Below are 27,443 nucleotides of genomic sequence, written 5' to 3' on the forward strand. Positions count from 1 at the left end.
AACGGACTGGACTGTGTGTGTGTGTGTGTGTGTGTCGGTGGTGGTGAGGTAAAAGGGGAGCAGGCAGTGGACCAAAGCACTGTGAGGCAAAGCAGGGGGAACTCGAGATGTTTAAAACTTTTTTGTTGTTGCTCAGTATTGTTTTACTACTTACACAATTAGTTTATCATTATATTATTTACAATATACATATTTCAATTATATTTTGGGGGGGGGGGGTTGTGGTGCAACCCTCAGATGGGGGGGGTCTTGACCCCCCCGACCCCCCCGCGATTTCCGCCTATGGGCACAGTATATGGAAATCTTACAAAAAAGGCCTCTAACTGATGCTGGCCCTCTCTACCAAAAATCCCAAGACAAAAGACGCACTGAATCGCACAGTTTTTATCAACAGCTCTGATCTTAATACCTTTTGTAAGTTAAGCTTTAACTGGAAAAGCTGTTTGTTTGCTATTGATGTTCCCCCATAATTCAATTCCAAATGATACTCAGTCTCTTTCTGATTGAGAAATCACTGAGCTTGTTTTTTTCTGTCTAGTATTCCTCCAACCATTTTCCATTTCCTCAGCAACCTGCATTTCCTACCCATTCAGAGTTGGTGTGTGTTTTCCAATGGAGGCCGATGTAAATATGACAGCCCATGGAAATGGGATAGAGTGGCAAATTGAATTACAGAGCGGCATAATGTGCCAATATGGCAGATGCACACAGCCATGTCTGTGCGGACATCATTGATTAGTGGCACCTGTGTCTGCCGATTCTGTCTCTCAGACAAGAATGGATCGGCCCATGATATTTTTTTTGTGAGTATAAACCTTATGCTGCTCAAAATGGGCAACAGACCAATGCTCGTGTTATTGCCTTTGACAGCATGGATGAGCCACCCTGGTCTGCAGAGGCATGTGTGCAAACTGTCCACTCTTAATATTGCTTTACAAGGCAATGGAACCTGTCAACACTGACGCTCACGCCTGCCAGAATTTTACATCTAAACAGTGAGTTCTTGTTGCACCATTGCACCAGCAAGTGATGCAAAAGAAAAAAAAAAGTTTGTTCTACCCATATATATGAGGCTGGCAAGGCCATGACATACATTTAACATGACACAAATGCTAACACTTTCCAATAAGCTTCTAAATGGTAGCAATTAAACCATTAACATGAAATACTAACATAATATGAACTTCTACATTTAACTTTTTGAGTTGCAAAACTTGAACATTAACAGTTATTGTTTTATGAATAAACAATGAAAACAGTATATTTATAAACAAACGTAGATTAATATATGCTATAAAAAATGTATTTATGGTGTTTAATGCATTAACTAATCTCAATGAATTGACCCTAGTTGAAAAGTACTCCCACAAGGATAATTTTTTATGTTGTCATGTGGACCCAAATTATTATTATTGTTATTATTGTATATATTATTACATCAGGAAAAATGTCTGTTTATCCCTACAAATAAACACAACATTAATTAAATAGAGATTCAGCTCAAAGCCACCATAAATATCCTCTAGACTGAGATTTGACTGGCATGCAATCCGTTCTCAAAGAACTCTAAACGATTTCTCTCATGCAACTAGCACAATCTTTTACCCTGTTTCCTTGGTATCCTTGCAGAAACCGTGTGTTCATAAGAGTTCAATTTTCAGAGGCTGTCCTCAGGCTGGGAGCACAATATTGTTGAAGAATCCTGCCTGTATAATAGCAATGAAGCAGCACTTCAGATGAATCCAGCAAGCAACCACTCTCAGCCATGTGCACGGAATGATGGGTTGCATAGTAGTGGGACTATTTGTTCACATGACTGGTTGAGTCTCAAGAGCAATATATTTGTTCGTCAAAAGTGCCATTTCCATCTAAATAACAAAGCCATCATATGATCCCAGCTCGATTCAATTGAAAAGCTTCAGCTCCAATGTAACCTTTTTTTCCTTAATAAGTTCATCAGCTAAATGTCAGTAGATTAATTGAAAACTTGGGGCGGTTTAAACAACAGCTGACAATTAATTTCTGTTGTTTCAGGCAACCACTGTAAATATGTTTGACAGCAATACTGCATAAGCAGTTCATCACACAATGTGGAAAGTTTGGGTCAAGTATCCAGATGCATGCTGTCGGGTTTCTTCTTGGGATGCAACTACTGTATACCGTTAGCCCACGGTTCAATACATACCTTGTTTTTTTTGCAATTAGCCATTTAAAATGCGATTTTTAAAAACAAATTAGAAAAACACTGCACCCTGAAGAAAACATAGATTATCATATTTTTACTTTAAACTTTTTTTAGGGAAAAATAGGATGGATTGGCTATTATTGAGCGCTATAAACAGATGTAATGTTTGTTTCATTGATACTGGATGCCAGAGGGTGCCCTCACACCAAAACTTCACATATGCATCACAAAAGTAATAGGACTGATGATGTTCCAGAAAATCCCTAATATGGACAAAGGCATTCAGCTGTCGCTGTAACTGAATAAGAAAAAAAAAAAGATAGAAGTGCTTGCATCTGATCAAACATGAAGACAATAAACACACGACTGCTAAATATATGGTTTATCTGTGTTCTTCAAGCTATTTTGGGTATTTTCATTATAATTAAATATATTTGTAGTCCATTGCTGATCAACATAGACTTTATTACAAGATAAAATATGTTTTATGCCTCATTTGTGTGATTAGAAGCCACACCAGATCACAAAAGGAATAGATCAAACACTCGACTGATGTTGTGGAATAAAGCGTTATAATGTTCTCTATTGTTGGACGACATTTTTAGAAAATCCTCTCATTGCAAGTCATTACAAGGGAAGATATTTGGCTTGCGTTGCTATTTTAAATGCATGTTATAAGTGTGGAGGGATTTCCTCATCAGCGCATGGACTCACATAAAATGCACAGAAATTATTTGAATGCAAAACCGAAAAAACAAGCAATTCACAGGCGCTTATTGAACCATGGACGTCGTACCAAATAGTTCAATATTATATTGAGAACTGTGGCATCTCTATTTTCTACCCTTACGAGATTGGGCTTTAGCCCCTTTGCTTGCAGAAATCCTTTTAGGTAAATGTGTTTTAGCATCAAGTGCAGCAGAAGGAGATGAAGACCATCTGAGAGGATGATGAATGATGGCTATTGATGGAGCAGCTGCCCCTTTTCCAGCCAGCAATACACAACCTATCTCTCTCTCTCGCCCTTCTGAATGAGGGAAACAAATAGGAAAAATATAGCTCAAAGCCTCAGGAAGGGATACTGTGTTGTCCCATCAGACAGTTTTAGTAATAGAAATGTAACAGATGCACTCTGGAGTTCAAAGGCACCACAGGTACCGTGATACCAAAACAGCAGTTTGTTTGAGGTAGTGCCAAAGGCTGGAGAAGATCTGCATTCAGAGCATCCTCCATTTTAATGGAAATTTCTTGCATTGTTGTTAATTATTTATGGGACTCTAAAAACAGTGCATTGTCAGCCTTTGGAGCCATTGCGTTTTTCTATGCTCTGTACGCGCTCCCTGCAGAGCTCTGAACTACTTATTTAAGTGCTATGGGAACCTAAGGCGATTTAAGAGGCAGCGCACACTGCCATCCCATCTGCATCACTGATTCCCAGGATGGAAAGGATGTCTGCGCAACCTTCCTAATGATCTTTTTTTGTTTTTCAATTAAACCGATGAACATATACTCGCTTTGTTTACAAATCACTGAAGCAAGTCGCCTCGTACCACAGCTTATTCCTCCCTTGCGCATGACATATTTTGTAGACTATGGAATTTGTACAAATGCTTCGTCACTTTTGGCACGCTATATTTTTCTACAGAGGATTTGAGAACTTGAGACGAGCACAAACTCATTATGGGAATGTGTAAAGATGCCCTTGCTGTGGAAAATAAGTGGACCCAGCCTTTGACGGGGCACAGTGGGAAAAACCCTTCCGTGTGTGCTTTGGAGATGTGAGAATGTCCACTTTTGCCTTGTCAGATACAGTGCAAACTTCCCTTCTGTCTTTCATCATGCCTGTGTTTATCCCACTGTACAGGAATGCACATATTTTGCCTGACTGCATTGCTTATTCTTACTCATGCAATCTCTGCATATTTAATTACACGCTTTTATAGACTCATAAAAAAGGGGGAGAGAGGTAGGAAAGCCAGTGATTGAGGAAGAGAGGCAGGGAAGAATAGGCCCAGCAGATCCCTTGGGTCATGTATTTATGTCAGAGGAATGGAACCCTACTGTATAATGATTTGTGATGACCTTGCAAATGAGTGGATTATGCAGGGGTTGTCGGGAGCAACTGTAATGGGCCTGAGGCTAGGTAGGGTTCTCTATATAGTCAAGTGCCCGACTGCATAGACCGGCCATGAGAGAGGAACACACTTGCACTTTCTAGGCCATCTAGCCATGCGCATACTTTCAACTTTTCCACTACAGCTTACAGAAGGTTAGTGTGTTCCATCATACTTACAGTGATGCACAAAATAGGACTTTATATTGGCAACTACCTCACAAATTACGATACCACTCTACTAAGGGCACTTTTGGCTCAATAGACCTTATAACATAGTTCTTATAATCTCGTTAGTTAGTTAGTTAGTTAGTTAGTTAGTTAGTTAGTTAGTTAGTTAGTTAGTTAGTTAGTTTGTTTGTTTGTTTTTTTATCGAAAGTTATAAAATCCCACCACAGTAATATGTGCACCTATGGCTCAATAGACCTTATAACACACTTTTCATAATCTCACTAGTTACTAGTTATTAGTTTATCATTATCAAAAGTTATGAAGTCCCACCACTGTGTAATTTCTAAAATGATGTTAAACTGTGACATTAAATGAAACATTCTGTCATATCTATTTTTAAATTAAACAGAAAAAAAAAGGAATTGGCATTTTATGTATCCCAAATGCACACAAATAACATTTAAAAAACAATTTCAAATAACATTGAAACAATACAATTAAGCAACACTTTTTCTAAATAGATTTCCTTGGAATTTTTTATTTTTTTGTAATATCAGATTTAAAAATAAATAAATAAAATAGTAATAGAATCAGTGTGGTGGAGCACAGGAATAAAGGGAGCATGACATATTTTGTTGTTTGCTTGTTTGTTTGTTTTTATGCTCCCTGGGGTGTAATTATAATTACTAAAGTTTTTTAAACAAAAAAAAAAAAAAAAAAAGAAATTAGTGATTTCTAAACATGTATTAAAGGGATAGTTCACTCTCAAATTAAATTTTGGTATGTTTTAGCTTCCCTCAAGGGCATCCAAGATGTTGGTTTCTTTGTTTCCGCAGTAGTTCCCATTTTGATATTTTTAGGTCAAACCATTCTTGTCTGTGACTCATATAATGGAGGTCTATGGTCACCCCCTCAAAGAGCATGCACAGAGGAAATTAAACAATTCCCCATCATAAGTACACACTGATGACCTAAGACACGAAACGAGTGGTTTGTGTAAGAAAACGAACAGTATTTATATAGTTTTTACCTCTTGTACACAACCACATCCAACTGATCTGAGGGCGCGAGTGCTTCCTGATGTGACGTGCGCGCACGCTCTGGCTTAGTCTGCGCAAGCACGGAAAGCGCCAGAAGTGATCTCTCGCGCATGAACGCCACTCATTGTTTACTGTTTACCACACGATACACCACCAATCTGCACTGTCTGAAATATAATGCAGTAATTGTAATTAATTCATTTGTTTATAATGCACCCTATAATCATTGCGATTATAATAAAAAATACAATACATTACTCACTCTATTGACAGCGTGCCATTGGGTCCCTCTGGCATTGGACGTCGCCTCCAGTTTATACGTGGCAAACTAAACACAACGTGCAAAACGCTGCGTTTCAACAGCGAAGAAAACTCAGGAACTTCAGTCAGGCAGGTGTGTGATGCGATACTGTCAATGCCCTCGTTGTCGTCTTGTAGTTGTTTCATTCATGACAACATATGCTCTCCACTTCTGTTGGCATCTCACAACACTTGCTACTAAAACACCACCAATTTTGAAGAGATATCTGTCTCTCTGAGGCTTGAAGACGTGTTGCTACAGCGAATCGCTCCTTGGTCTATGTATTCTGGTTCAAATAAATATGGTTGTGAAAAAAATTAAACGTTGTCTATGGATATATTGAAATCGTCTTCCATTGCAATTTCCTGTACGTCTAAATATGTTTAGATCTTCACAGTGATAGGAAATCTCTGTGTAAACCATAGACAGTAAGCGTAAACAATGAGTGATGTACACGTGCGAGAGATCACTTCTGGCGCTTTCCTTTCTTGCGCAGACTAAGCCAGAGCGCGCACGCACGTCACATCAGGAAGCACTCGCGCCCTCAGATCAGTTGGATGTGGTTGTGTACAAGAGGTAAAAACTATATAAATACTGTTCGTTGTCTTACACAAACTGCTCCTTTCGTGTCTTAGGCCATCAGTGTGTGCTTATGATGGGGAATTGTTTAATTTGGACTCCTCTGTGCCTACTCTTTGAGGTGGTGACCATAGACCTCCATTATATGAGTCACAGACAAGAACGGTTTGACCTAAAAATATCAAAATGGGAAATACTGTGGAAACAAAGAAACCTACATCTTGGATGTCCTTGAGGTAAGCTAAAACATACCAAAATTTAATTTGAGAGTGAACCATCCCTTTAACCTGTTTCTTATCCTCTGACTGAAAAAGTCAGTTTTGGGGTGTTTTCCTTTAAGAGGTCAGTGTAACCACCCACTTTTATGATTGGCTAACATCCAATACCGCCATTACAGTTTAAAAAAAATAGTTTACATTACCTACAGTTTGAGTTGGGTCCAGAACTGTTGGCACAGACTGATCTTTGAGATACTGCCTTTTTTACTCAAAACAATCACTGGTGAAATGTACTAAACAAATTCATAAATTAGCACTGATTTGACTCGGACATTTGTTAAAAATAAACTAAATCCATTTTTATCAAGTGCCAGGATCCTTCGGCAACGTATACTAACATGTTGTTTTTCCACAGCCAGGAACAGCCCATTGTCTGCCTGGCATTGCTATCTTATTGTAAACAACTACTCCTTCAGACCCACTCGCTACATGTCCACTGAACACCTGTGGGCATGACAATGATGCGATGATGCAAAAATAGGTGTAGTTGTCTTGGTCTGGAGGCGGTCATATGCAAACGACTGCTCCCCCGTGATGTCACCCTGCACTTTGGATCCAAACGAGTCATTTTCTGAGGGTTGTTACATAAATTCGTTTTTATTGATGATTAGGACATTTTAAGTTATGAAAATTACAGAAAAGTATTAAGCATACTAAGACATCTTTTATGTCAAAAGTTCAAATGAAATTTAGTTTCTCATGTCATAATGCCTTTCATTTCACTGATGAAAAATTTTCTTCATAATTTTCATCAACAACATTTTTGTTCACTGACAAAAACAAGACTATAATGAAATAAAACGTACTCGGTTACTAACATAACCTCGGTTCTCTCTAGAAGAGGGAACGAGTACTGCGTCTTAGCTAAGACGCTACGGGAAAAGTCTCTTTTCACGAAATACTGAAGCAAAAAATTATCCTTAATTTTGAATTATTGTCGCATTTGCAGCAGCACACAGCCATAGGCGAGACGGCTCGCTCGCTCATTGGCTGCTCTGCGGCAACTGCACAAGCCTATCGAGTGCAGGCTGATGCGCTTCGGGCCCTCCATGCCACTTCCCGCCGAAACGGGTGTGGCCCAGCCCTATAAAGGGAGCTCGAAAAGGCTGACTCACCTGATTTATTTCATCGCAGAAGCGAACCAGAGTGAATCGTACGCACGGCAGAGAACGCAGTACTCGTTCCCTCTTCTAGAGAGAACCGAGGTTACATTAGTAACCGAGTACGTTCTCTTACAAAAGTTCTCTCGTACTGTGTCTTAGCTAAGACGCTACGGGAACCCCATGTAAAGCGCCGTGCCTCTGAGTCTGAGAGGAGCGAGCGCTGCGTCCATGCACTTCGTAAACGTATGAGGAGCCATGGACGAGCCGAACGGCAGGACTGTATACTGGTATGTCTGGCCCTCGAAGGCGAATCTCAAGTATCGCCTGTGACACGACGCTATCTGTATTTGAAAATACGCATCCTTCAGATCTATCGACATGAACCAGTCTCCTCTGCGAATATGCGCGAGGAGTCTCCTGGTTGTAAGCATTTTGAAACTGCGTTTCGCCAATGCTTTGTTCAGCTGTTTTAGATCCAGTATGGGTCTGAGACCCCCGTCTTTCTTGGGCACTAGAAAGTATTTGCTGTACAGCCCCCCTTCGCTTTGAGCTTGAGATACAGGCTCCACAGCCCCTCTGCTCAACAGTTTTGATATTTCGGCTCGAAGTAGGTGTGCTACTTCTGTTTTGACCGTAGTTTCGACGCGCGCTAAAAAGCGTGGAGGGCGTCGAAAAAACTGTAGCGAGTAGCCTTCCTTTATAATGTCTAGCACCCAATCCGAAACCCCTGGAAGCGCTGACCATGCGTCTGCATGAATGGCTAGGGGTTGGATGCGAAGCGCGCTCTGTTGGCTGGGCAGCGGCAGCGCTTCGATGTGCTCTAACATGGGCGTTAAGCCTGTGACATTTGAGGCGGGGAGCGCGCTGATCACAGCGGGTAGATCGCTCGTCCTCGACCCCTCCACGGTGCTTAACCGAGTGAGGGAGGGCTGAGCGGGTCCCGTGGGACTCGTGCTGTCTGTGAGTAATTGTGGGCTGTAAGCGTGCACATTTACTGCTTTAGACTCGCTGTCTGCCTGGGCAGAACGAACGTGCACGAGTTTCGTTTTTACAGAAACCACATGACGTGTGTGACATAGTGTTTATGGGCACTGAGGAGTGGGCACGTTTACTATGTAGTGCGAGCGATCGACCTGAGTCGCTTTTATGGGCGCGAGCCCTGTGTGAAGGGCTGTGCTTATATGTGGAGATGGGCACTGAGCAGTGGGCATCGTCACTACATTTATAGCACCATCGGCCGTGGCCGGGACACCAGAAATTACACCTTTTCCGGTAAATATCTGGGTAGCCGTGATAACGTTTTTTTTTTTTTTTTGTGCAGGCAAGCGGGCAACCTTACAGGCTTGCGCATTGCAAAAGACGCTGAGACAGTCACAATCCCTGGGACTGAAACAGCGACGTGCTTGGGTGAGAGTTCGGCCGCGGCGACTCGTACACCGGCGCTTTCCTAGGAATGATAGGATGGCTTCGGGGCTTCTGGCCTCACCGTAATCCTCTGCCGTGGTTCCCGCAGCGCGGGGCGACGGCCGGTAGAGCGAGAGAGGGGTCTCGAGCTGCGTTGCTGACGCTGTTGTGATAACGGCTTTTGTGTGCAGGCAAGCGGGCAACTGTCCAGGCTTGCGCGTTGCAAAAAACGCTGAGACAGTCACCATTCCTGGAACTGAAACAGCGGCGCGCTTGGGTGAGAGCTCGGCCACAGCGGAGCTCGGCCACAGCGGAGCTCGGCCACAGCGGAGCTCGGCCACAGCGGAACTCGTACACCGGCGTTTTGATGAAGCAGCAGGAGGCGGGGGGTGTGGCTGAGAGCTTTGTGGGGCCGGTCTAGCACGACTCGCTGCAGAACCGGAGCGCTTGCCATGTCTGAGAGCATCAGCCATAGATGCCTCTCAGCCACCGTAGCGGAAGCCATAACTCGTCCCATGGCCTGTGCAGCGGATTTAGTAGCGAAGCACTCCTCAAATCCGCGAGACAGATAGCCTCAGGTCCCATCTCGTCCAGCTTACGGAGGAGATCACCCTGGAATATCTGCAGCCATCGTGTGTAGTGCAGATGCAGCCTGCCCAGCAGCAGAAAAGATTCGCGCGAGCAGAGTAGTTCCTGTTTTTAGCAGCATCCAGTGTGGAGAATGCTAGTGAGACAGACGAACGAGTTCGCGCTGAATATGGAGCGTTCCAAGCCTTTGCCACCTCTTCGTGAAGCTCAGGAAGAAATGAGGCGGGCTTTGAGTTCGGAGAAGTACGCTCATCTGAAAGGAAACTACCATCCAGCCGGGAACGAGAGGGGGGGGGGGGCGCTGGTGCAGACCACTCGAGGCCGAGGCTCGTCACGGCCAGCGTGAGCACTCGCATCGGCTCCTTCTCAATGTCAGCTCGTTTGCTGGGCTTCTGAGCAGAAGGCGCGAGATCCCCGGAGCTCGCCCAGCCCTCACTGCACGAGCACGTGTCCTCTTCCCCCGACGCGGCCCTGAGATCGAATTCCTCGGAAGACGCGGCGGCAGACAGCGGGCGCTGCCCATCGGGAAGCGATGCAGGGGAGGCCGGTGAAGCAGGGTGAACCGGTGAGCTCGGTTGAGCTGAAGACGGTTCCGGAATCCGCTTGAAGCGGTGCTTTTTACGGCGCCTCAGTGCACCGGAGAATTCAGGCTCAGAGAAAAAAGCCAAATGAGTCCTCAGAGTCACCATTGGCAACAGCTCGCACTGAGGGCATCTGCCGTCAGCGAGCGCGAGCGCTGCATGATCTTCACCCAGGCAGGAGACACAGATGACGTAACGGTCTCCCTCGCTGAGTGGGGCTCTGCACGAGCCACAAGAAGGCATCTTAAAAAAGACGCAAGCTCTTTTACGAACACGCATAAAGAACAGTTGGATATAATAGAAAGGATATGGGCGCCAGAACGCGCAGCAGGAATGGCAGTGGAAGGCGGCGTTGGCCAGCGGCTTCAGGAATAGCTCGTCCCGCTGAGATGCTATCTGACGGCGCTTGCTTCTTCTCGTGATCCAACGATGCGTGAGCTTCGCTGAAGAGATGAAAAATCAGGTGAGTCAGCCTTTTCGAGCTCCCTTTATAGGGCTGGGCCACACCCGTTTCGGCGGGAAGTGGCATGGAGGGTCTCATTGGTCTGATGTTGCATCAGCCTGCGCTCGATAGGCTTGTGCAGTTGCCGCAGAGCAGCCAATGAGCGAGCGAGCTGTCTCGCCTATGGCTGTGTGCTGCTGCAAATGCGCTTTACAATAATTCAAAATTAAGGATAATTTTTTGCTTCAGTATTTCGTGAAAAGAGACTTTTCCCGTAGCGTCTTAGCTAAGACGCAGTACGAGAGAACTCTCGTAAGAGAACTCATTTTAAATGATAAAAAGTATATTGCCATTTTCATCAATGAATAAAAACGAGATTAAAATATTAGGGAGGGACAATTTGGGAAGAAATCCAGTCAGATCTCATGTGTGGTTAGGAGGTAAGATGCGTACATTTGAACATTTAAACTGCAACATGAGCTAGCATACACTTGCTGCACAACGGTCTAAGATATGAATATCTGGGAGTAAGAGAAGAGCAGCCATATGGAAACATTTGAAAAGCACGATGATGCAAAAGAGAACACAATTCGGTCTGGTTTCTGAGCGCGCAGTATTCTGAAGTCTTTCTCTTTTCATGACTGGTATCAGTGCTTTGTGCTTTTTACTCTGAAAATGTAATTCTGGCCACATTTTGCCCCAACCAATGTAGTATGGAGAAGTAGAAGCATGGTAAATGTGTGCACCACTGTGCCATGTCAAAACATCAGTCATTCCTCTGCAACTACTGAGAAAGGGAGTTTTTTGTCTGGTGATCATCCCAGGGAGAGCCTGTCATATCTGTCAATGGTGCAGAATTCATGCTTCAGGTTAGTGTTCCCAGCCCAGGAGCAAATATGTGGCTAATGGCAGACTGGCGGCCTCGCTTTCTTTTGTGTAGGCTGATCCAGGGGATTAAAGCATCTGCCTGCCCTCCGCTCACTATAATGGCATTAGGGAATGGATATGCTTTAGTATTCCGTTAAAGAATATCTGATATGAGGGCCTGGCTGATTTAATTAAGTAAAAAGCTAGACCTGAGAGCAAGGGGGATAAACCAACAAAGGCAAACACGGTTTAAGGGAGACAGACAGGCTGAATTCAGTGTTTAGTCTGTCGGAAACCAAGCGTTGCCACTGTAGCATCAGAATATCGTGAGAATGTTTTAATCTCTATATCAAGCATTCATCCTTTCACCAACAGTTCCCATCATTTGATCTTAACACTTTGATACCATGTCATAACCAGCCATGACGAGCAGCAGGACATTTTGTCAGTTGTTTGGTTTGTTGATAGGTAGCTCCGGCCACAGTGGAATCTAGATCAAGATTGACATAACTGTATGTTAAACACCAGATATGATCTGCTTGGCTGTGATTGTGTGGACAAAACAGATGTTGTTATAAATTTCACTGTATATTTACACATTAAAGTGATAGTTTACTTGCACTTATGTCAATCCAAATCTGTTGGACTTTCTTTTCTTTTTCTTTTCTTTTTCTTCTGTGAAACACAAAAGAAAGTAGTCAAAATAGTTTCAAAATGAATGCACAGAAGTAAGTCATACAGGTTTGGTACAACATGGGGGGTGAGTAAATGATGAGAATGTTCTTTTTTATGTGAACTTTAACCATACACAGACTACATTGTACATACTGTCATGCAGTCAGACTGTTTCGCTTGCTCACATTGGAGGAACCGTACAGTCTTATAGCAGAAAGCAGTACATTTCAAGTAAGTGGCAAAGATGGAGTGCATTTATAGAGACTTGGAAACCTTTAAAAAGCCAATTTCTCTCACATCAAGAAAGCATGATAGCAGCAAATTTCACATCTAACTGCAGCAACCCTAAAATGTGTCTCTTATTTCTGGCAAAGTGTAGGCCACAGAAACCCAAAAAAAAGACCTCGTCCTTGTCTGTTTTGGAGAAGCCAACATTTAAAATGTTTCCTTTTCATTTAGTATGTGTTGTGATTATAACCTTTTCTTTCCAGAACACCAACCATTCCATTCACTAATAACAGCCAAAAAGCCATTCAGTGAGCAATTCTGATTTAGTGTGAAATGGTCCTTTATGTAAGTTAATTATATATTTGTTTTTGTTTTGGTTGAAGGACCCTTACTCAAATTATGTGACTGACATTCCAATAAAAAATGTTGGCCATTCGTGAACAGCAGGAAGTAACACTGCTCACTGCTTTTGCTCGGTTCTCTTTAGCTAATTAGTGATGGAAGAGTCCATTCACTATTCATATTTACTGCCATGTATCATTGTGGGAAACTATTTGGACATATTTCCTATCAAAACAGGATGTTTCAAACAGCTTGTCTCTTTTTAAAAGAAATCACCAATATGACCAAGTTACTTCACATTTGGTTGCATTTGGTTTGGTGAATATTTGTGTCATGCATCATGAGTATTCGTTAATACTTTTGGTCTGTTTTTCCTGAAGGAGAACGGCTGTTTGAGTACACTAGCATAGTACACTAGGGGAGTCGTGGCCTAATGGTTAGAGAGTTGGACTCCCAATCGAAAGGTTGTGAGTTCGAGTCCCGGGCCAGCAGGAATTGTGGGTGGGGGGGTGCATGTACAGTTCTCTCTCCACCTTCAATACCACGACTTAGGTGCCCTTGAGCAAGGCATCGAACCCCCAACTGCTCCCCGGGCGCCGCAACATAAATGGCTGCCCACTGCTCTGGGTGTGTGCTCACAGTGTGTGTGTGTTCACTGCTCTGTGTGTGTGCATTTCGGATGGGTTAAATGTAGAGCACAAATTCTGAGTATGGGTCACCATACTTGGCTGAATGTCACTTCACTCACTCACTCATATAGATAGCCTCAAAGTTTTTGTTGTGATTGCATGGGGTCCTTGGTAAATGGAGTGACAGAAGTTATGAGGGGTCACTTTACCTCAGAGAAATGCTCTGTGATTGAAGAGCTGCTGCATGTACTATCAGATAGCAATTACTGCAGATCTGTGCCTCTCATTCAAAATTAATGGTAGCTTTCCCTTTCTGGTCTCTAGGTATCGTTAGTGACCACCCCAACTGTCCCTTTGCTGTATCAGTTCTCTGTCTCGCCCCCGTTCTGTCCCCAAACACCTGATGGCTTTCGTCTGAAGCTTTTTTCACAGACTGGCTGTAACATTCAGATCTGCTTTCTAACATCTAATAGTGGCATTGTTGGTATTTAGGTCTTATCCTTGTCTGCCTCATTTTCTATTCTGTCATTTTGACATGTCTTTAGTATGAGCTTTGCCAAAAGTATGACAAATGTAAATGTCACCTCTTTTCAAGGATTTCTAATCAGATTCCGATTGTCTAAAAAAAAAGATAACATCACAATCCTTGTGGCCTCCTGGTGTGTGGCATAGAGGTGTTCAATTGGTCTCTTTGGCATGCTGTTCAGAAAGACATGGATGTGAAGGTCAATCTGTGTGGATCGTGCTAGGCCACACAACCCTGCCCTTTCCATCAAATCCCTTTTGAGATGAAAATATGACTCTGCTCTCCTACCCTTTTAATTACATGAAGGCTCAGCAGGTCATGCTGGAAGCTGCATATCTGTGGGTATGTACATCTGCTCAAAGTACTCCGTCAGTGCTCTGAATGCCTAAACATCCATGGCCTGTTGACATGTCAACTCCTGAAAGACATATCCTGGTTTGCCATCCATTAGGATTGACTAGTTGTCAAACAACCGATTTTTTTTCTGTGTTATGTACTTATGAAAACATTTTATTTAATGTTTTTGAAAGAAGTCTTTTGGTTAATGGTCATCATGATATATAAAAAAAAAAATTATTATTGAAATATATATTATTATAATGTTAACTAATATTTGTTTGTTTGGTTATTTGTTTTAGTGCGCTTATCAAATCACTGCCACTGAATAGTTATTGTTGTTGTTATTGTTGTATAAAAAATGTAATAACATAAGAAACTAATAAATTAGTTATTTTAAAATTATCATTAATATTATAATAATTTATATATATATATATATATATATATATATATATATATATATATATATATATATATATATAAAGAAGTATCTTTAATTTAATGCTTTATTTTTGAGTAACATTTCAGTATTTAAAAAAAATATTGTATTGAAAGGTAGTGTAATGAATTAATGTTCATTTACAAAGTACTTACTTATGCTAAATCATATATTTGGAAAGGTTAAAGTTATAATACTAGCAGTTGTTGTTTGGGGTCATATTTTTTATATAGAATTTCTATTTTTATTTACTTGTAAATTTTTTAATTAGTGTGCTGTGGTTTATATGTCAATTTTGAAATATAGTTTTGCTCATCCTTTACTTACACCGTGGCAGTGCTGACCAGCATGAAAAATCAGCGGGGTCGTTTTTAAAGAATTTTGGAAAATATCACACTGTTCATGGCAGGTTAGCTGGCACACATTTCTGGCTGCCCACATTGAATCTTCTCATGAATGGTCTGTGTAATGTCAGAAATCACTCCTGGATTCTCCAAAGCAGAAGGAAATTAATCTGTGAAAACAGACCTGTGCTGGATCTCGAATTAGAAAATATTGGGGCTATAATTCCTTATTTGCCTAGTGAGCCTCACTCTCGTCTGAAGAAGTTATAAGTGTCCCCAAAGTTTAAGGAAACATCAAAAGTCACTTCAAAGTCAGAGGCGGATGGTTGGATTGGATTCTGCCAGATGTGACCTCTCCCTCTGGCTCCTGCAAGGTGGTTTTAGGACACTGGAGTGTCTATTCCCATCAGCGAGGCTTATCAGAGTGGCAGCAGTGGTGTCTAATCACCGCCCAGCAGACAGACAATAAATCCCTCCCTATTATGGCTCAGGTACACACATGCTTCAATCCTCTCTGACTAAAGCAGCCTGATAGGACAAAGACTTGATCCTTGGAAACACTTGCACTTTGTCACTAACTTTGAAGTCCATGAATCTGACGTTTTTTTGTCTAGTGACATTTTTAGCTGGAAAAAGATTTTCTCTTGTTCACATTTGCAGATTACCGACAATTGTTCTTTAATGCGACCACTTATCATGTTTAATTTAATACTTCATGAGCAGCAGGTTTCTAGGTTTTGATGAGGATGATGATTCTTTGGAAACCTGTGTGTGAGGCAGCTGGCCAGAAGTGAGTTGCAGTGTAAGGTCATGTCTCAAATCCACCAGTTTGGCCTAATGATTGTTTTAATTAGATAAATGATTATTAAATATATATAATATAATTAAATGTATGAATATTATATCTATTAATATTATTATTAGTGGTTGTTTTAGATAAACTGTTTATTTATTTGAGTGCTTAGGACTGCCTTAAAAGAAAATGTATCATTATTATGAATATAATGCACCACCACAATAAATTAATAATATTTATTTATTTATTTTCTCATTTAGAATTTTAAGTAAATTGTTGTATTCATTGTTTGTAAGTTGCTTTGGATAAAAGTGTAGAAATTACCAAAGATATATTATACTTAATTACATTTTTATATAATATAATATAATATTTTTTTGAATATCTTTTTCTGTAGCAATAGATTTCCAGTTATAACCGCATATTTTTTAAACATGCCTTGCTTTCAGGCTTTTGGCTATGTGAAATGCTTTCGGGTTGGTGTGCAAGTAAAGCGAGACACAAGGGTTCATTAATGCAGCTCATGCATGCTGACCCCAAAGTTAATTTATTTTAACTCCCTATCATTTTGGAGTAGGAAGCGTCTCTCAAGTGGGTTAACTCATGTTTAATGCATTGCACTGGTCAGAGATTTTAACCTCACCTGAAGAGAAGGGGAGAGAGTGTGACACGTTCTGGGTGGTCCCTTAGCTCACCCGGTCAGGGGCCAAGCAAATCCTATGGCTGTAACGCCAATGTAGAGTTATTCTGATGGCTGACATTTACTTAACATGGATAACCCTATTTGTGTGGCCTGTGTTCCAGTGGTCCAAATTCAAGGGTGGCCCCGGTCCCCTGTGGCTCTCAACTAAATCATGTGACAAATCCTAAAGAAGGCACACTGTATTCTCTACCAATCTACTCTACTAAAAAAAGACCTGCAACTTAGAACAGGGTAGTTTCCAACCATAGTCAACGTTGTCTTGATTAAGGAATCCTGGTGGGCACAAGCTTGTTTTATAGGACTATGCAAAGCTCTGTGAGGTATATTTAGATCTTGCCTCAAGGGTCTTGTTGCAAGCAGCTGGGTTTGAAGAGTTTTGTTTGGTACTGAGGGATTATTTATGCCATGGTCACCCATGGATATTTGCACAGATTTCTGTGTACTTCTCTAATGTTGTTTAAATTCAATTGACATGCAGACGCTCTAAGCAAAGCTGAGGCACAAATATCCATCTTCAATGGCTTTGCGTTGAGTCCCAGAAGAGGAATGCTAATTAGCACATTAGCTAAGATGAAAATTTGGTGAAAATGCTAATAAGAAAATTGTTTTTCTAATCAGACTCTGACTCATAGCAGTTTCATAAAGCCATGTCGGCTCTAAGTGCTTTTTAAAACTGTTTTGCGGGTACCAGAGGCGGTGCATTAGCTAAGCCTCTGATTTGGGGCCTTAGTTGCAGATACAGTAGATGAGCTCAAGACCAGGTGCTGTTGACATTTTGCAATTAATTGAGTTCCACAGCATGCCATGTCAAGCAATGAACAAGTTAAAGTAATGTTCCGCAGGGACATGATGATGAATTTCTCCCTCCATTGTTTCTTATTGTTATATTCATGAGGATTTTGCTATTTTAATGGCTGCTCAAGATGAAGTGGACAGTTTAAAGTTTGTTTGTATCAGCCATGTTCCAAAACTCATAAACATGATTGATTTTAATTATTTATTTTTTGTTAGGAATCTAAGTGAGACAATTAATGATTTTTTTTTATTTTTTTTATTCGATTTGATTCTCATTCAAAAGCTTGCGATTCGATTCAATTACTAATTCGATTCGATTAAATATCGATTCTTTTGAATATGCATGCATGCCAAATTTCTGTTGGTAGCCTACTACTGTACATCACTATAATTTTGAAGGTTAAAATTGACTGATTTGTTAAAATTACACTTAATTAAGTTTTTAAAATAATAAAGTTACAGTTACTTAATAATAATTCTACTTCAATTCAATCTTGATAGATTTATTAAAACATAAATTAAACATTAAAGAACAGTAAAATTTGTAATGAATATGTTATTTGGTGTAGCAAAATTCACCTCTCTACAGTTTATTTTTTCTATCTAACTTACATGTTTATCGTCACCGAAACTTTTTTGCTGAGGTAAATGTGATGTTACATGACATTGTTTACAAGATGTTATATTGACGTCTTTGTGCGGCTGAAACACTGATTGAGCGATTACAAGAGACAGGATATGGATTGTAAAGTTTTACTCTTTCTTTATCAAATACATTATCAAATATCTGACTATAGAAATACAAAAAAAAAACATTTTCTTATGACCTTACGTGAATTATTGTGACAGAAATGCATTATGAAGAAGAAATGCACCTGCTATTAGTAGCATTAGAGCTAACGTTAGCATCAAGCTACATCAGACAATTTATGAAATTATTAGTACACTTTTACTCAATACTCACTTTAAACCCTGCTCGAGTGTTTGTAATAACTAACTTTTGCAATCACGGGTGGAATTTTTTCGTTTACTGTTGTAAAAATATGCTATTTATAGCCTTTTTCATCGCTGCACAAGTTAGCATTTCAGATGTACATTTTCTATTCTTGTTATGAAAATGCCCCAGATCTCAAGAAAATCTCATACCAAGCTTTACTATCGTAATCGCGGGTTTGTTATTCAGATATTTTGTGTGTACAGAGGTGTATCAGTGTTGTTTTGGTCAGATAACTACCAGGAAGTGTACAGGAAGCATGTGACACGATGCAGCCGTGTCCGGTTATGACACTCTAAAGATTGACAAGGCGAAGGACCAATCAGAGTTTGTCTGACACACACACGAGCACTGAGGAGCAAACACAGAGACAGCGCTGGGAGAGGCTGTTCATCATCAGATCGCGTAAATCAGTGGCAAATGAATAAAAATAATGATTCTGTCTGAAGAAATATGAAGTAAACATCAGTAAATATATTCATAAATCTCCACGGATATGCATCTTTGGTCTATAAATCCTTATTGACGCTGTTCAGTTAGTCTATGTGAACACAAATAAACCGCTGCAGACGTGACTGAATATGAATGAGTGGTTAAATTCTATTCAAAATGTGGCATAATACGGATTTATTATTTTGCACTCCTGACATAAATTACTAAATAACTGTCACTGCAACAATGTTTTATCAAAACATTGGTCAAATATCGAAGCTAGAGTCTTTTAAACTTTCAATTGATGCACAGTTTGTCCAGATCAAGTAAGAGAGTGATGTGTAACGTGCTGTGAAAGTGAAACAATAATAAACTGGGGCCGTCGCCAATCTTTGCAAGCAAAGGGGTTAAAGGTGCAATATATAATATTTACAACGATCTATTTACAGAAATGCAATATAATATATATATAATTATGTTTTCAGAGATGTATAAAGACCTTTCTTAATGAACCGTTATGTTTTTATTACCTTAGTTTGAGCTATTTCTAGCTACATACACCACAGATCTCCTTACATGGAAGTCGCCACCATATTTCTATAGTAGCCTATGGAAAACGGACAAACTACAGAGCGCGTTTCGTCACTTTTTTATTCTTCCAAAGTATATTAACATTTGCAATAACATCAATTTCTTGAATAATTAAGTAAATATAATTCCTTGATTTACCTTTGTAAAGAAAACTCATTGCTCTCTGCTGTCTTTACAGGCGACATCTTTACCTGTCGGCCACCGTAGCTTCTCTAAAGGGAGGGTTGAGCGGGGGACTGAGCCGTTGGTTGCAATTCACAACCTCACCGCTAGATGCCGCTAAAATTTACACAGTGCACCTTTAACTTACCTTCGGATTTTTTGTGCTGAAACTGGTATTAATGTGGAGATGATTAGCTCACGTGCGCTACTACAGTGATCTGTCACTCCAGATTAAACAGCCCCAAAACATTTATTGTTTGAATACTGCAATACAATTGAGGTCATTTGAAATCTAAGACTTTGTACTAAAGCACAATGCTTAAGCACAATTGCGATATATTGGATGGGAAGTGCCCTTCAATGTTCTGTCCATTAACTGAAAACAGGCTCGACTGTTGGGATTTAAGAATCAATATTGTTCCGTAAAAATGAAAACTGATTAAAGCAGTACTATGTAACTTTTGGCGCTCTAGTGGTTAATAAACAGAACTGCACGCATCCCGTGGAAGAACATTCTCTAAGGATGCCACTTCTCTAAGTTTATGTCTATGGCGTTTCACCACAGCAGTGACGACCCAACCAGGCTACAATAGTCCAAACATAAGCACTTATTATAAGTGTACCGTAGTGATTCAGGATAAGACAAAAACGTGATTTTGAAGATTAATTCATGATGTACTCGATCATTATATACATTTAGCAAATTTTGAATACAGAAAAGTTAAATACTGATGCTTTAATATTGAGTTCTCAATATTTTTTACCCAGCCCTATTATATTACATTATAAAAACTTTTTTTTTCCTTTCTTTTTTTGCATTTACTGTGACTTATCAAGGTAATTTTTTTGCCATTTTTAAATGTGTTGTTTTTCTTTCCTCTGACTGCATAAACTTTGGGGGTCGTTTCTTGGTAAATAGGATTCCTCCTAATTATTTTCTCTTTTCTTCTCCCCTTTCACACAGGAGCTGCTCAGGTCTCAGGTATGGCTTCCCTTTTACCTCTTGTGTTCGTGTGTTATGTTTTTTTTTTTTTTTTCATTCCCATTTCCCAAATAGCTTGTCCTTTACAGCTAGCAGTGCTGGTCATAACCAAAACCATCTCGCCTTTCTTCAGGCTTTCCTCCTCTGACTACTTCTCTCTCTACCTCCTCCGGTGCAGGTGCTGTATCTCTCCAGCACTCCATCTTTTTCTTCCCTTCTAACATCATTCGTCTCTCACCTTATAGGACAGAAATTATGCCTCGTTCTCTCCGGTGTCTCATCCAGTTGAATTTCTCCATTTTCACAGAGCACATTTACTCCAGATATGCAATCATTTCTTCTTCAAATGTGGGGAATGTGTTTTGAAGGAGGGCGGTAAAATAAGTCATTTGGTAAACCATACTCAAACTTTCCACTCTATCAATGTCTCGCCAGCGCCTCTCAGGTCTTCCTCATTTCATTTCTTGCCATTTTTTTTTTGACCCATTGAAGTCAAGCATGGGTTCAATATATGAGAATATTTTATATTTTTACTTTTATACTGTGTAAAGGACATTATATTACAAGTGGTAGGTTTATTTTAGAGAGGTTGCACACAAATGCACCATAAAAGCTCATTGCAACAAGTATGAATTCCTTTTCTTTGATAAGTATCTGCTTGTACTTCTAACCTTTTAATTTGTGTCGATTGGAAGTTTGAAATAGATATAATGCACACTATGATTAATTGATGAATGTTTCATGATTTTTAATTACCTTAACAAAACTCCAAGAACATTCTGTTTTGACAGACACATAGAGGTTTAATTGCATATTGAATATGGTTTAATTACGTTGTAAATAGAAATGTGTGATATCCTAGTGACTATATTGGTATCAGCTAGTTAGCAGTGTTTTATAAGCACTGTTGATTTATAATTTCAGCCTTAGTATTTGTCATTGGGCATAATATAAAAATAATTATTGGGTATTGTGTTAGCAAGAGTTTCTATATTGGTTCTTTCTTAATCTGAAGTCATTAAAGATGTTCACAGATGCCCTTATTTTTCCACCACTATATCGCCCCTCTCCTAATGTACTCTCATCAGCACAGAGGGAGGAATGATGGTTCTTTTTGAGTGTCAGGCGGCAGGCCACATTAGAACAGAAAACTAGACACCCGCCCAGCTCTGGACCTGAAGTGGGGAGATGATTCAGACAGACAGTATTACGGCCAGCAACTGTAGCCCACACTCCAGCAGCCCTTTACGATTAAAGCACCTTCTTTATCAGTCTATCAGCCCAAACATGCTGAGGCACAGGAGAAATGCTTCCTCTTTCAGACACACACACACGCTGCACTTGGCAAAGGCACTGCATTTTTTGCCTTGCGTTTCAGTTATTAATCGAAGCCAAGGTATTTGTATGGGAATAAATTAGAAGTGAGCTGAAGAAGACACTCCCAAGGGGGACTGGATGAATCCCAGTCCTTGTTAAAGACCCCAGTCCTTCATGGCCTTCTGCTTGGTTTATGTCGCATTCTCTCTCTCTCTCTCTCTCTCTCTCTCTCTCTCTCCCTCTCTCTCTCTCTCTCTCTATCTCTCTCACTCGCCCTCTTTCTCCTCCAACTCTGCTTGTAAACAGAACGCTCTTTTGCCAAAGAGACACAATCGCCATTAATACTGAATAGAGGACTGTGCTGATGATGCTCCTATTATTGTGTTAGCTGGCTCTTGTGAAATTGCTGTGAAGTGATCCAGAAGATCTGTGCTAGATAAACACATTAGCACAAAGCAACAAAAAAAACATGCCCATAATATAACATAACAGTGATGTTTCCAAGGTTTTGCCTCTACCTTACTTTAACAACTCAAAAGAACACCCCCCCCACCCCATGAAGCACATTAAGTGTAAAAATGCACATTGTCATTGCATGTGCATGTGGATAGATAGATTTGTATTACAGATTAAAAAAATTCAAAAGTTTGGGATCAGTAAGACTTGTAATGTTTTTTAAAGAAGTCTTTTATGCTTATCAAGGCTGCATTTATTTGATCAAAAATACAGAAAAAAAACTTTAATCTTGCAAAATGTTATTACAATATAAAATAATTTTCAGGATTATTTGATGAATAAAAAGTTAAAAAGAACAGCATTTATTCAAAATTAAATATTTTGTAACAATAGTAATCTTTGCAATCACTTCTTAACAACTTAACAGATCATTGCTGAATAAATGATTTCTGAAGGATCAGGTGACACTGAAGACTGGAGTAATGATGCTGAAAATTAAGCTTTGCATCACAGGAATAAATTAGATTTTAATGTATATCGAAATAGAAAATGTTATTTTACATCATAATAATATTTCACAATATTATTTTTTTTCCTGTATTGTTGATCAAACAAATGCAGCTTTGATGAGCGTAAGAAACTCCTGTAAAAACATTAGAAATCCTTCTGATCCCAAAATTTTGACCGATAGTGTATATAGGCATCCTCAAAGATAACAAGCATGAACTCAAAGTGAATTCTCCCATTTGTGATTTCATTTGACTTTAATGTTAGCTGCTAGGGGAAAGCAAAGCTCTTCATCTCTGTCTTCCGCTCTGTGTCTGTGCTGCCTCCTCTGACCTCAAGGACATAGTTCTGCCACACGGACTCCTTGTTTTGCATCTTTGGCTGTGATGTCATCTTAGTGAATGCATGTGAGGATTTTATTTATTTATTTATTTTTAATCTGCGGCGATCGATAATGGAAAATGTGAGAGGCAGAGGGCAGTTAATCTCCTTCCGCCTGCATGGGGATTCTTATCCTTGTGTGCACAGACTTTGCCTAGATCAGGACGGCTGCTTAGAGACAATGCAAAATACACACCAAACTGCCCGCGCAATCTCAGCTCAAGGATATCGTATTTAAATGGATGGTGAGGAGAGGCCATGTGACTCCGGCACACCTCACTGATTTCAGAGTGAGGGACAGGTGCTGAAGGTCCTCATGGTGCACCGTCATGCTGAGATGAGGAATGCTGGAAAGGGAAAAGAGAGAGAGAAAGAGAGAGAGAGAGGGTAGGGCAGGTCTGTGATTCTCTTACCTGCTTTCTTTTGGTTTTTATCCCTTCTTTCATCTCTTTCTCTTTGGTCTTTTGTTTATCTGGTCTTCTTATGGCCCATTTCAACCAATATAATAGAATTATGTCCATTTCAAGTAAAGTTTTCAAAGCAAGTCTAGCAGGGTTGACATAGAAGTAGATCACTCCTATTATAAACGTATTAAATGGTAAACATCTGAAATTAAGACGACGTGTATCCTGTTTCTAAGCACAACCATGTTGGACAGCTGCGTCTGCCACTTTATTGTCAATAAAGGAAATTGTAAATTGTAAAAATTTCATTAGCATTTTTTTGAATGTTTTTGAAAATCTCTTGTGGTCTTTAAAGTAGCATTTATTTTATCAAAAATCCAGTAAAAATAGTAATATTGTAAAATAATATAAAAGTTTAAAATAACTTCTATTCTGATATATTTAAAGTGCAATTTATTCCTGTGATTAAATCTTTGAATTATTTGCTGATTAGAAAGTTAAAAAGAACAACATATATTTGAAACCAAAATCTTTTGTAACATTTATATGTAACCTTGGTCCTTTTGATCATTTTAACACATCCTTGCTGAATAAGAAATAGTTTATATAAATAATAATAATACATTTTTATTGACCCTAAACTATGAACTATAAAAATATTAAACTATTTATATATGCAATTATACATATTAATAATGATTATATTTTTATTGTTGTTGTGTAAATATTATTTGTAATAATATTTAAGATTTAGTTTTTATATATGTGACACTGGACCACAAAACCAGACTTAAGTCGCTGGGGTTTATTTTTAACAATAGCCAAAAAAGCATTGTATGGATCAAAACTGATTTTTCTCTTATGCCAAAAATCATTAGGATATTAAGATATTTTGTAAATTTCCTACCGTAAATATATCAAAACTTAATTTTTGATTAGTAATATGCATTGCTAAGAATTCAGTTGGACAACTTTAAAGGTGATTTTCCCAGTATTTGGATTTTTTGCACCCTCAGATTACAGATTTCGACCAAATATTGTCCGATCATAATTTTGAAAAATTAACACTTAAGACTGTTTTTGTGGTCCAGGGTAACGTCTCGGTTACGTATGGTAACCCTCGTTCCCTGAAGGAGGGAACGGAGACGCCACGTCGGTGACCTGACGAATATGGGATATCGCTTCGATAGACCAATCTACTTCGAGAGTAAACTAAATGAGCCAATGCACATTGGCATGCAATTATTGCATCCAGCTGCCGCTGATCACTGCGTGAGTTTAAGATGGCAGCAGGTGCAATGCATTCCAGTTTTTCGCTGAGGAGCCGAGCCGGGGATCATTTACAGCAACCATGGCGACGGGACGTGGCATCTCCGTTCCCTCCTTCAGGGAACGAGGGTTACCATACGTAACCGAGACGTTCCCTTTCAGTCGGTCACTCTCGACGCCCCGTCGGTGACTGACGAATATGGGATCCCTATCAAAGCGCCATGGGTGCTCCCCCTTCCAGTGCCCTGTGCGAGCGGCCTGCGCCCCTATTAGGTGTAGGCCGGGGCTCAGAAAAAGTAGCTCCACTCACAGCTGTCAAAGCACTACCTCACTGGGTGAGATTGGATAACACTGGGAAAACGTACCCGGTCCGCTTGGAGCCGGAACGCTGCAGAAGCCCCCTCCTTCCCGAAGGAGGTCTCGGAGGCAAATACACATATAGCATCCATCTAGGAGTATACAGAGAAATTTGAGGTGATTAAAACCCTCTTGGGAAGGCAGAAGTCTGCCGGGGAAACACGGGCTCTAAGGCTATACCGTGGACTATACACATATAAGTACTGCTTAGGTCTCAATATGGAACCCACCCTTCCATGGTTCTCACGGATTCATCATGAAGGTCTGGCGCCGGACGTTCCGCCGCGTCCAGCTGTTTAAGCAAGCCGACACTAACCGGGGCCTCTCAGTGCCACTACCCGTTTGAGGTGAGAACACAGGAGGATACCGGCTCTACACGAAGGCTATAGAACCTAGCGAACGTGTTAGGGGTTGCCCAGCCCGCAGCTCTACAAATATCTGTCAGCGAGGCGTCATGAGCCAGCACCCAAGAGGATGCAACACTTCTAGTTGAGTGAGCTCGCAACCTGAACGGGCAGGGCACATCCTGAGCCTGATAAGCCAGGGTTATGGCATCCACAATCCAGTGGGCCATCCTCTGCTCAGAGACGGCACTTCCCTCCTGCCGGCCTCAAAAACAGACAAAGAGCTGGTCTGAGGTCCTGAAGCTTTGTGTCCGGTCTACGTAGCACCATAATGCTCGGACGGGACAAAGCAAAGCCAGGGCTGGGTCTGCCTCCTCCAGGGGCAGCGCTTGCAGGTTCACCACTTGGTCTTTGAAGGGTGTAGTGGGAACCTTGGGCACATAGCCAGGCCGGGGCCTCAGGATTACCTGGGAGTCAGCCGGCCCGAACTCTAGGCACGAATCGTCGACCGAAAATGCATGCAGGTCCCCTACCCTCTTGATGGAGGCCAGTGCAAGCAGGAGCAGAGTTTTCAATGAAAGAAACTTTAGCTCAACTGAATGCAAAGGCTCGAATGGGCCCTGCTGTAGTGATTTAAGCACTAGAGACAGGTCCCAAGAGGGTATACAGGTAGTAGAGGGTATATTTAACCTCCTGGCCTCTCTAAGGAACCTGACGATGAGCTCATGCTTACGCAGAGATTTCCCATTCACGGGGTCATGGTACGCGGCAATAGCGGCAACCTGGACTTTGAGGGTGGAGGGAGACAGCCTTCGCTCCAACCCTTGCTGCAGAAAGGATAGCACGACCGCAATCGGGCATCTTCGGGGGTCTTCTCGGCGAGAAGAACACCACTCAACGAACAGGTTCCACTTCAAGGCACAAGCGTGTCTCGTAGACGGTGCTCTCGCCGAAGTGATGGTGTTCACTACCTCTTGGGGTAGGTCACCTAGAACCTCCACGTCCCGTCCAGGGACCAGACATGGAGTTTCACAGGTCTGGACGCGGGTGCCAAATGGTGCCCCGTCTCTGAGTCAGTAAATCCCTCCTCAGAGGAACCGGCCAAGGAGGGGCTGTCGAGAGGAGCACTAGTTTGGGGAACCAGGTCCGAGTAGACCAATATGGCGCTACTAGCAAGACTTGCTCCTCGTCCTCTTGGACTTCGCACAATGTCTGTGCGAGAAGGCTCACTGGGGAAAACGCATACTTGCGTAGGTCCCGCGGCCAGCTGTGTGCCAGTGCATCCGTGCCGAGAGTTCCCTCGGTCAGGGAGTAGAACAACTGGCAGTGAGAGGTCTCTGGAGAAGCAATCAGGTCTACCTGAGCGGCTCCGAACCGTCTCCAAATCAGCTGGACCGTCTGGAGTCGCCATTCTCCTGGGAGCATTGCTCGAGACAGCTCGTCGGCTGTACGATTGAGCAGGCCTGGAATGTGAAGGGCATGAAGTGACCTCAGAACCTTCTGACTCCAAAGGAGGAGGTGGCGAGCGAGTTGCGACATGCGACGGGAGCGCAGACCACCTTGTCGGTTGATGTACGCAACGGTTGCAGTGTTGTCCATTCGGACCAGCACATGCTTGCCTCGTAAGAGACCTTTGAGACGGTTCAAGGCAAGGTGTACTGCTAGCAACTCTAGGCAACTGATGTGCCACTGCAGCTGCGGGCCCGTCCAAACCCCTGAAAATGCATGCCCGTTGTACGTGGCCCCCCCAGTTGGTGGTGGGGGCATCCGTGTAAACC

The 27,443-nt window shown here is 41.2% G+C and overlaps 1 protein-coding gene across 5 annotated transcripts in view; it reads left to right on the forward strand.

Moving 5' to 3' along the window:
- LOC132130167 (cell adhesion molecule 1-like) overlaps positions 1-27,443 on the forward strand; it is a 305,793-nt gene that overhangs the window by 207,555 nt on the left and 70,795 nt on the right. For 4 of the 5 annotated variants that reach the window (XM_059541843.1, XM_059541844.1, XM_059541840.1 and 1 more), the window contains exon 2: positions 20,613-20,630. The exons of the other annotated variant lie outside the window; for it this stretch is intronic. In XM_059541843.1, coding sequence (XP_059397826.1) covers positions 20,613-20,630 — 18 coding nt within the window. The remainder of the gene's footprint in view (positions 1-20,612; positions 20,631-27,443) is intronic. 5 annotated transcript variants of the gene reach the window in all.

The sequence above is a fragment of the Carassius carassius genome, chromosome 47 (assembly GCF_963082965.1).
Source record: "Carassius carassius chromosome 47, fCarCar2.1, whole genome shotgun sequence".
Taxonomy (NCBI): domain Eukaryota; kingdom Metazoa; phylum Chordata; class Actinopteri; order Cypriniformes; family Cyprinidae; genus Carassius; species Carassius carassius.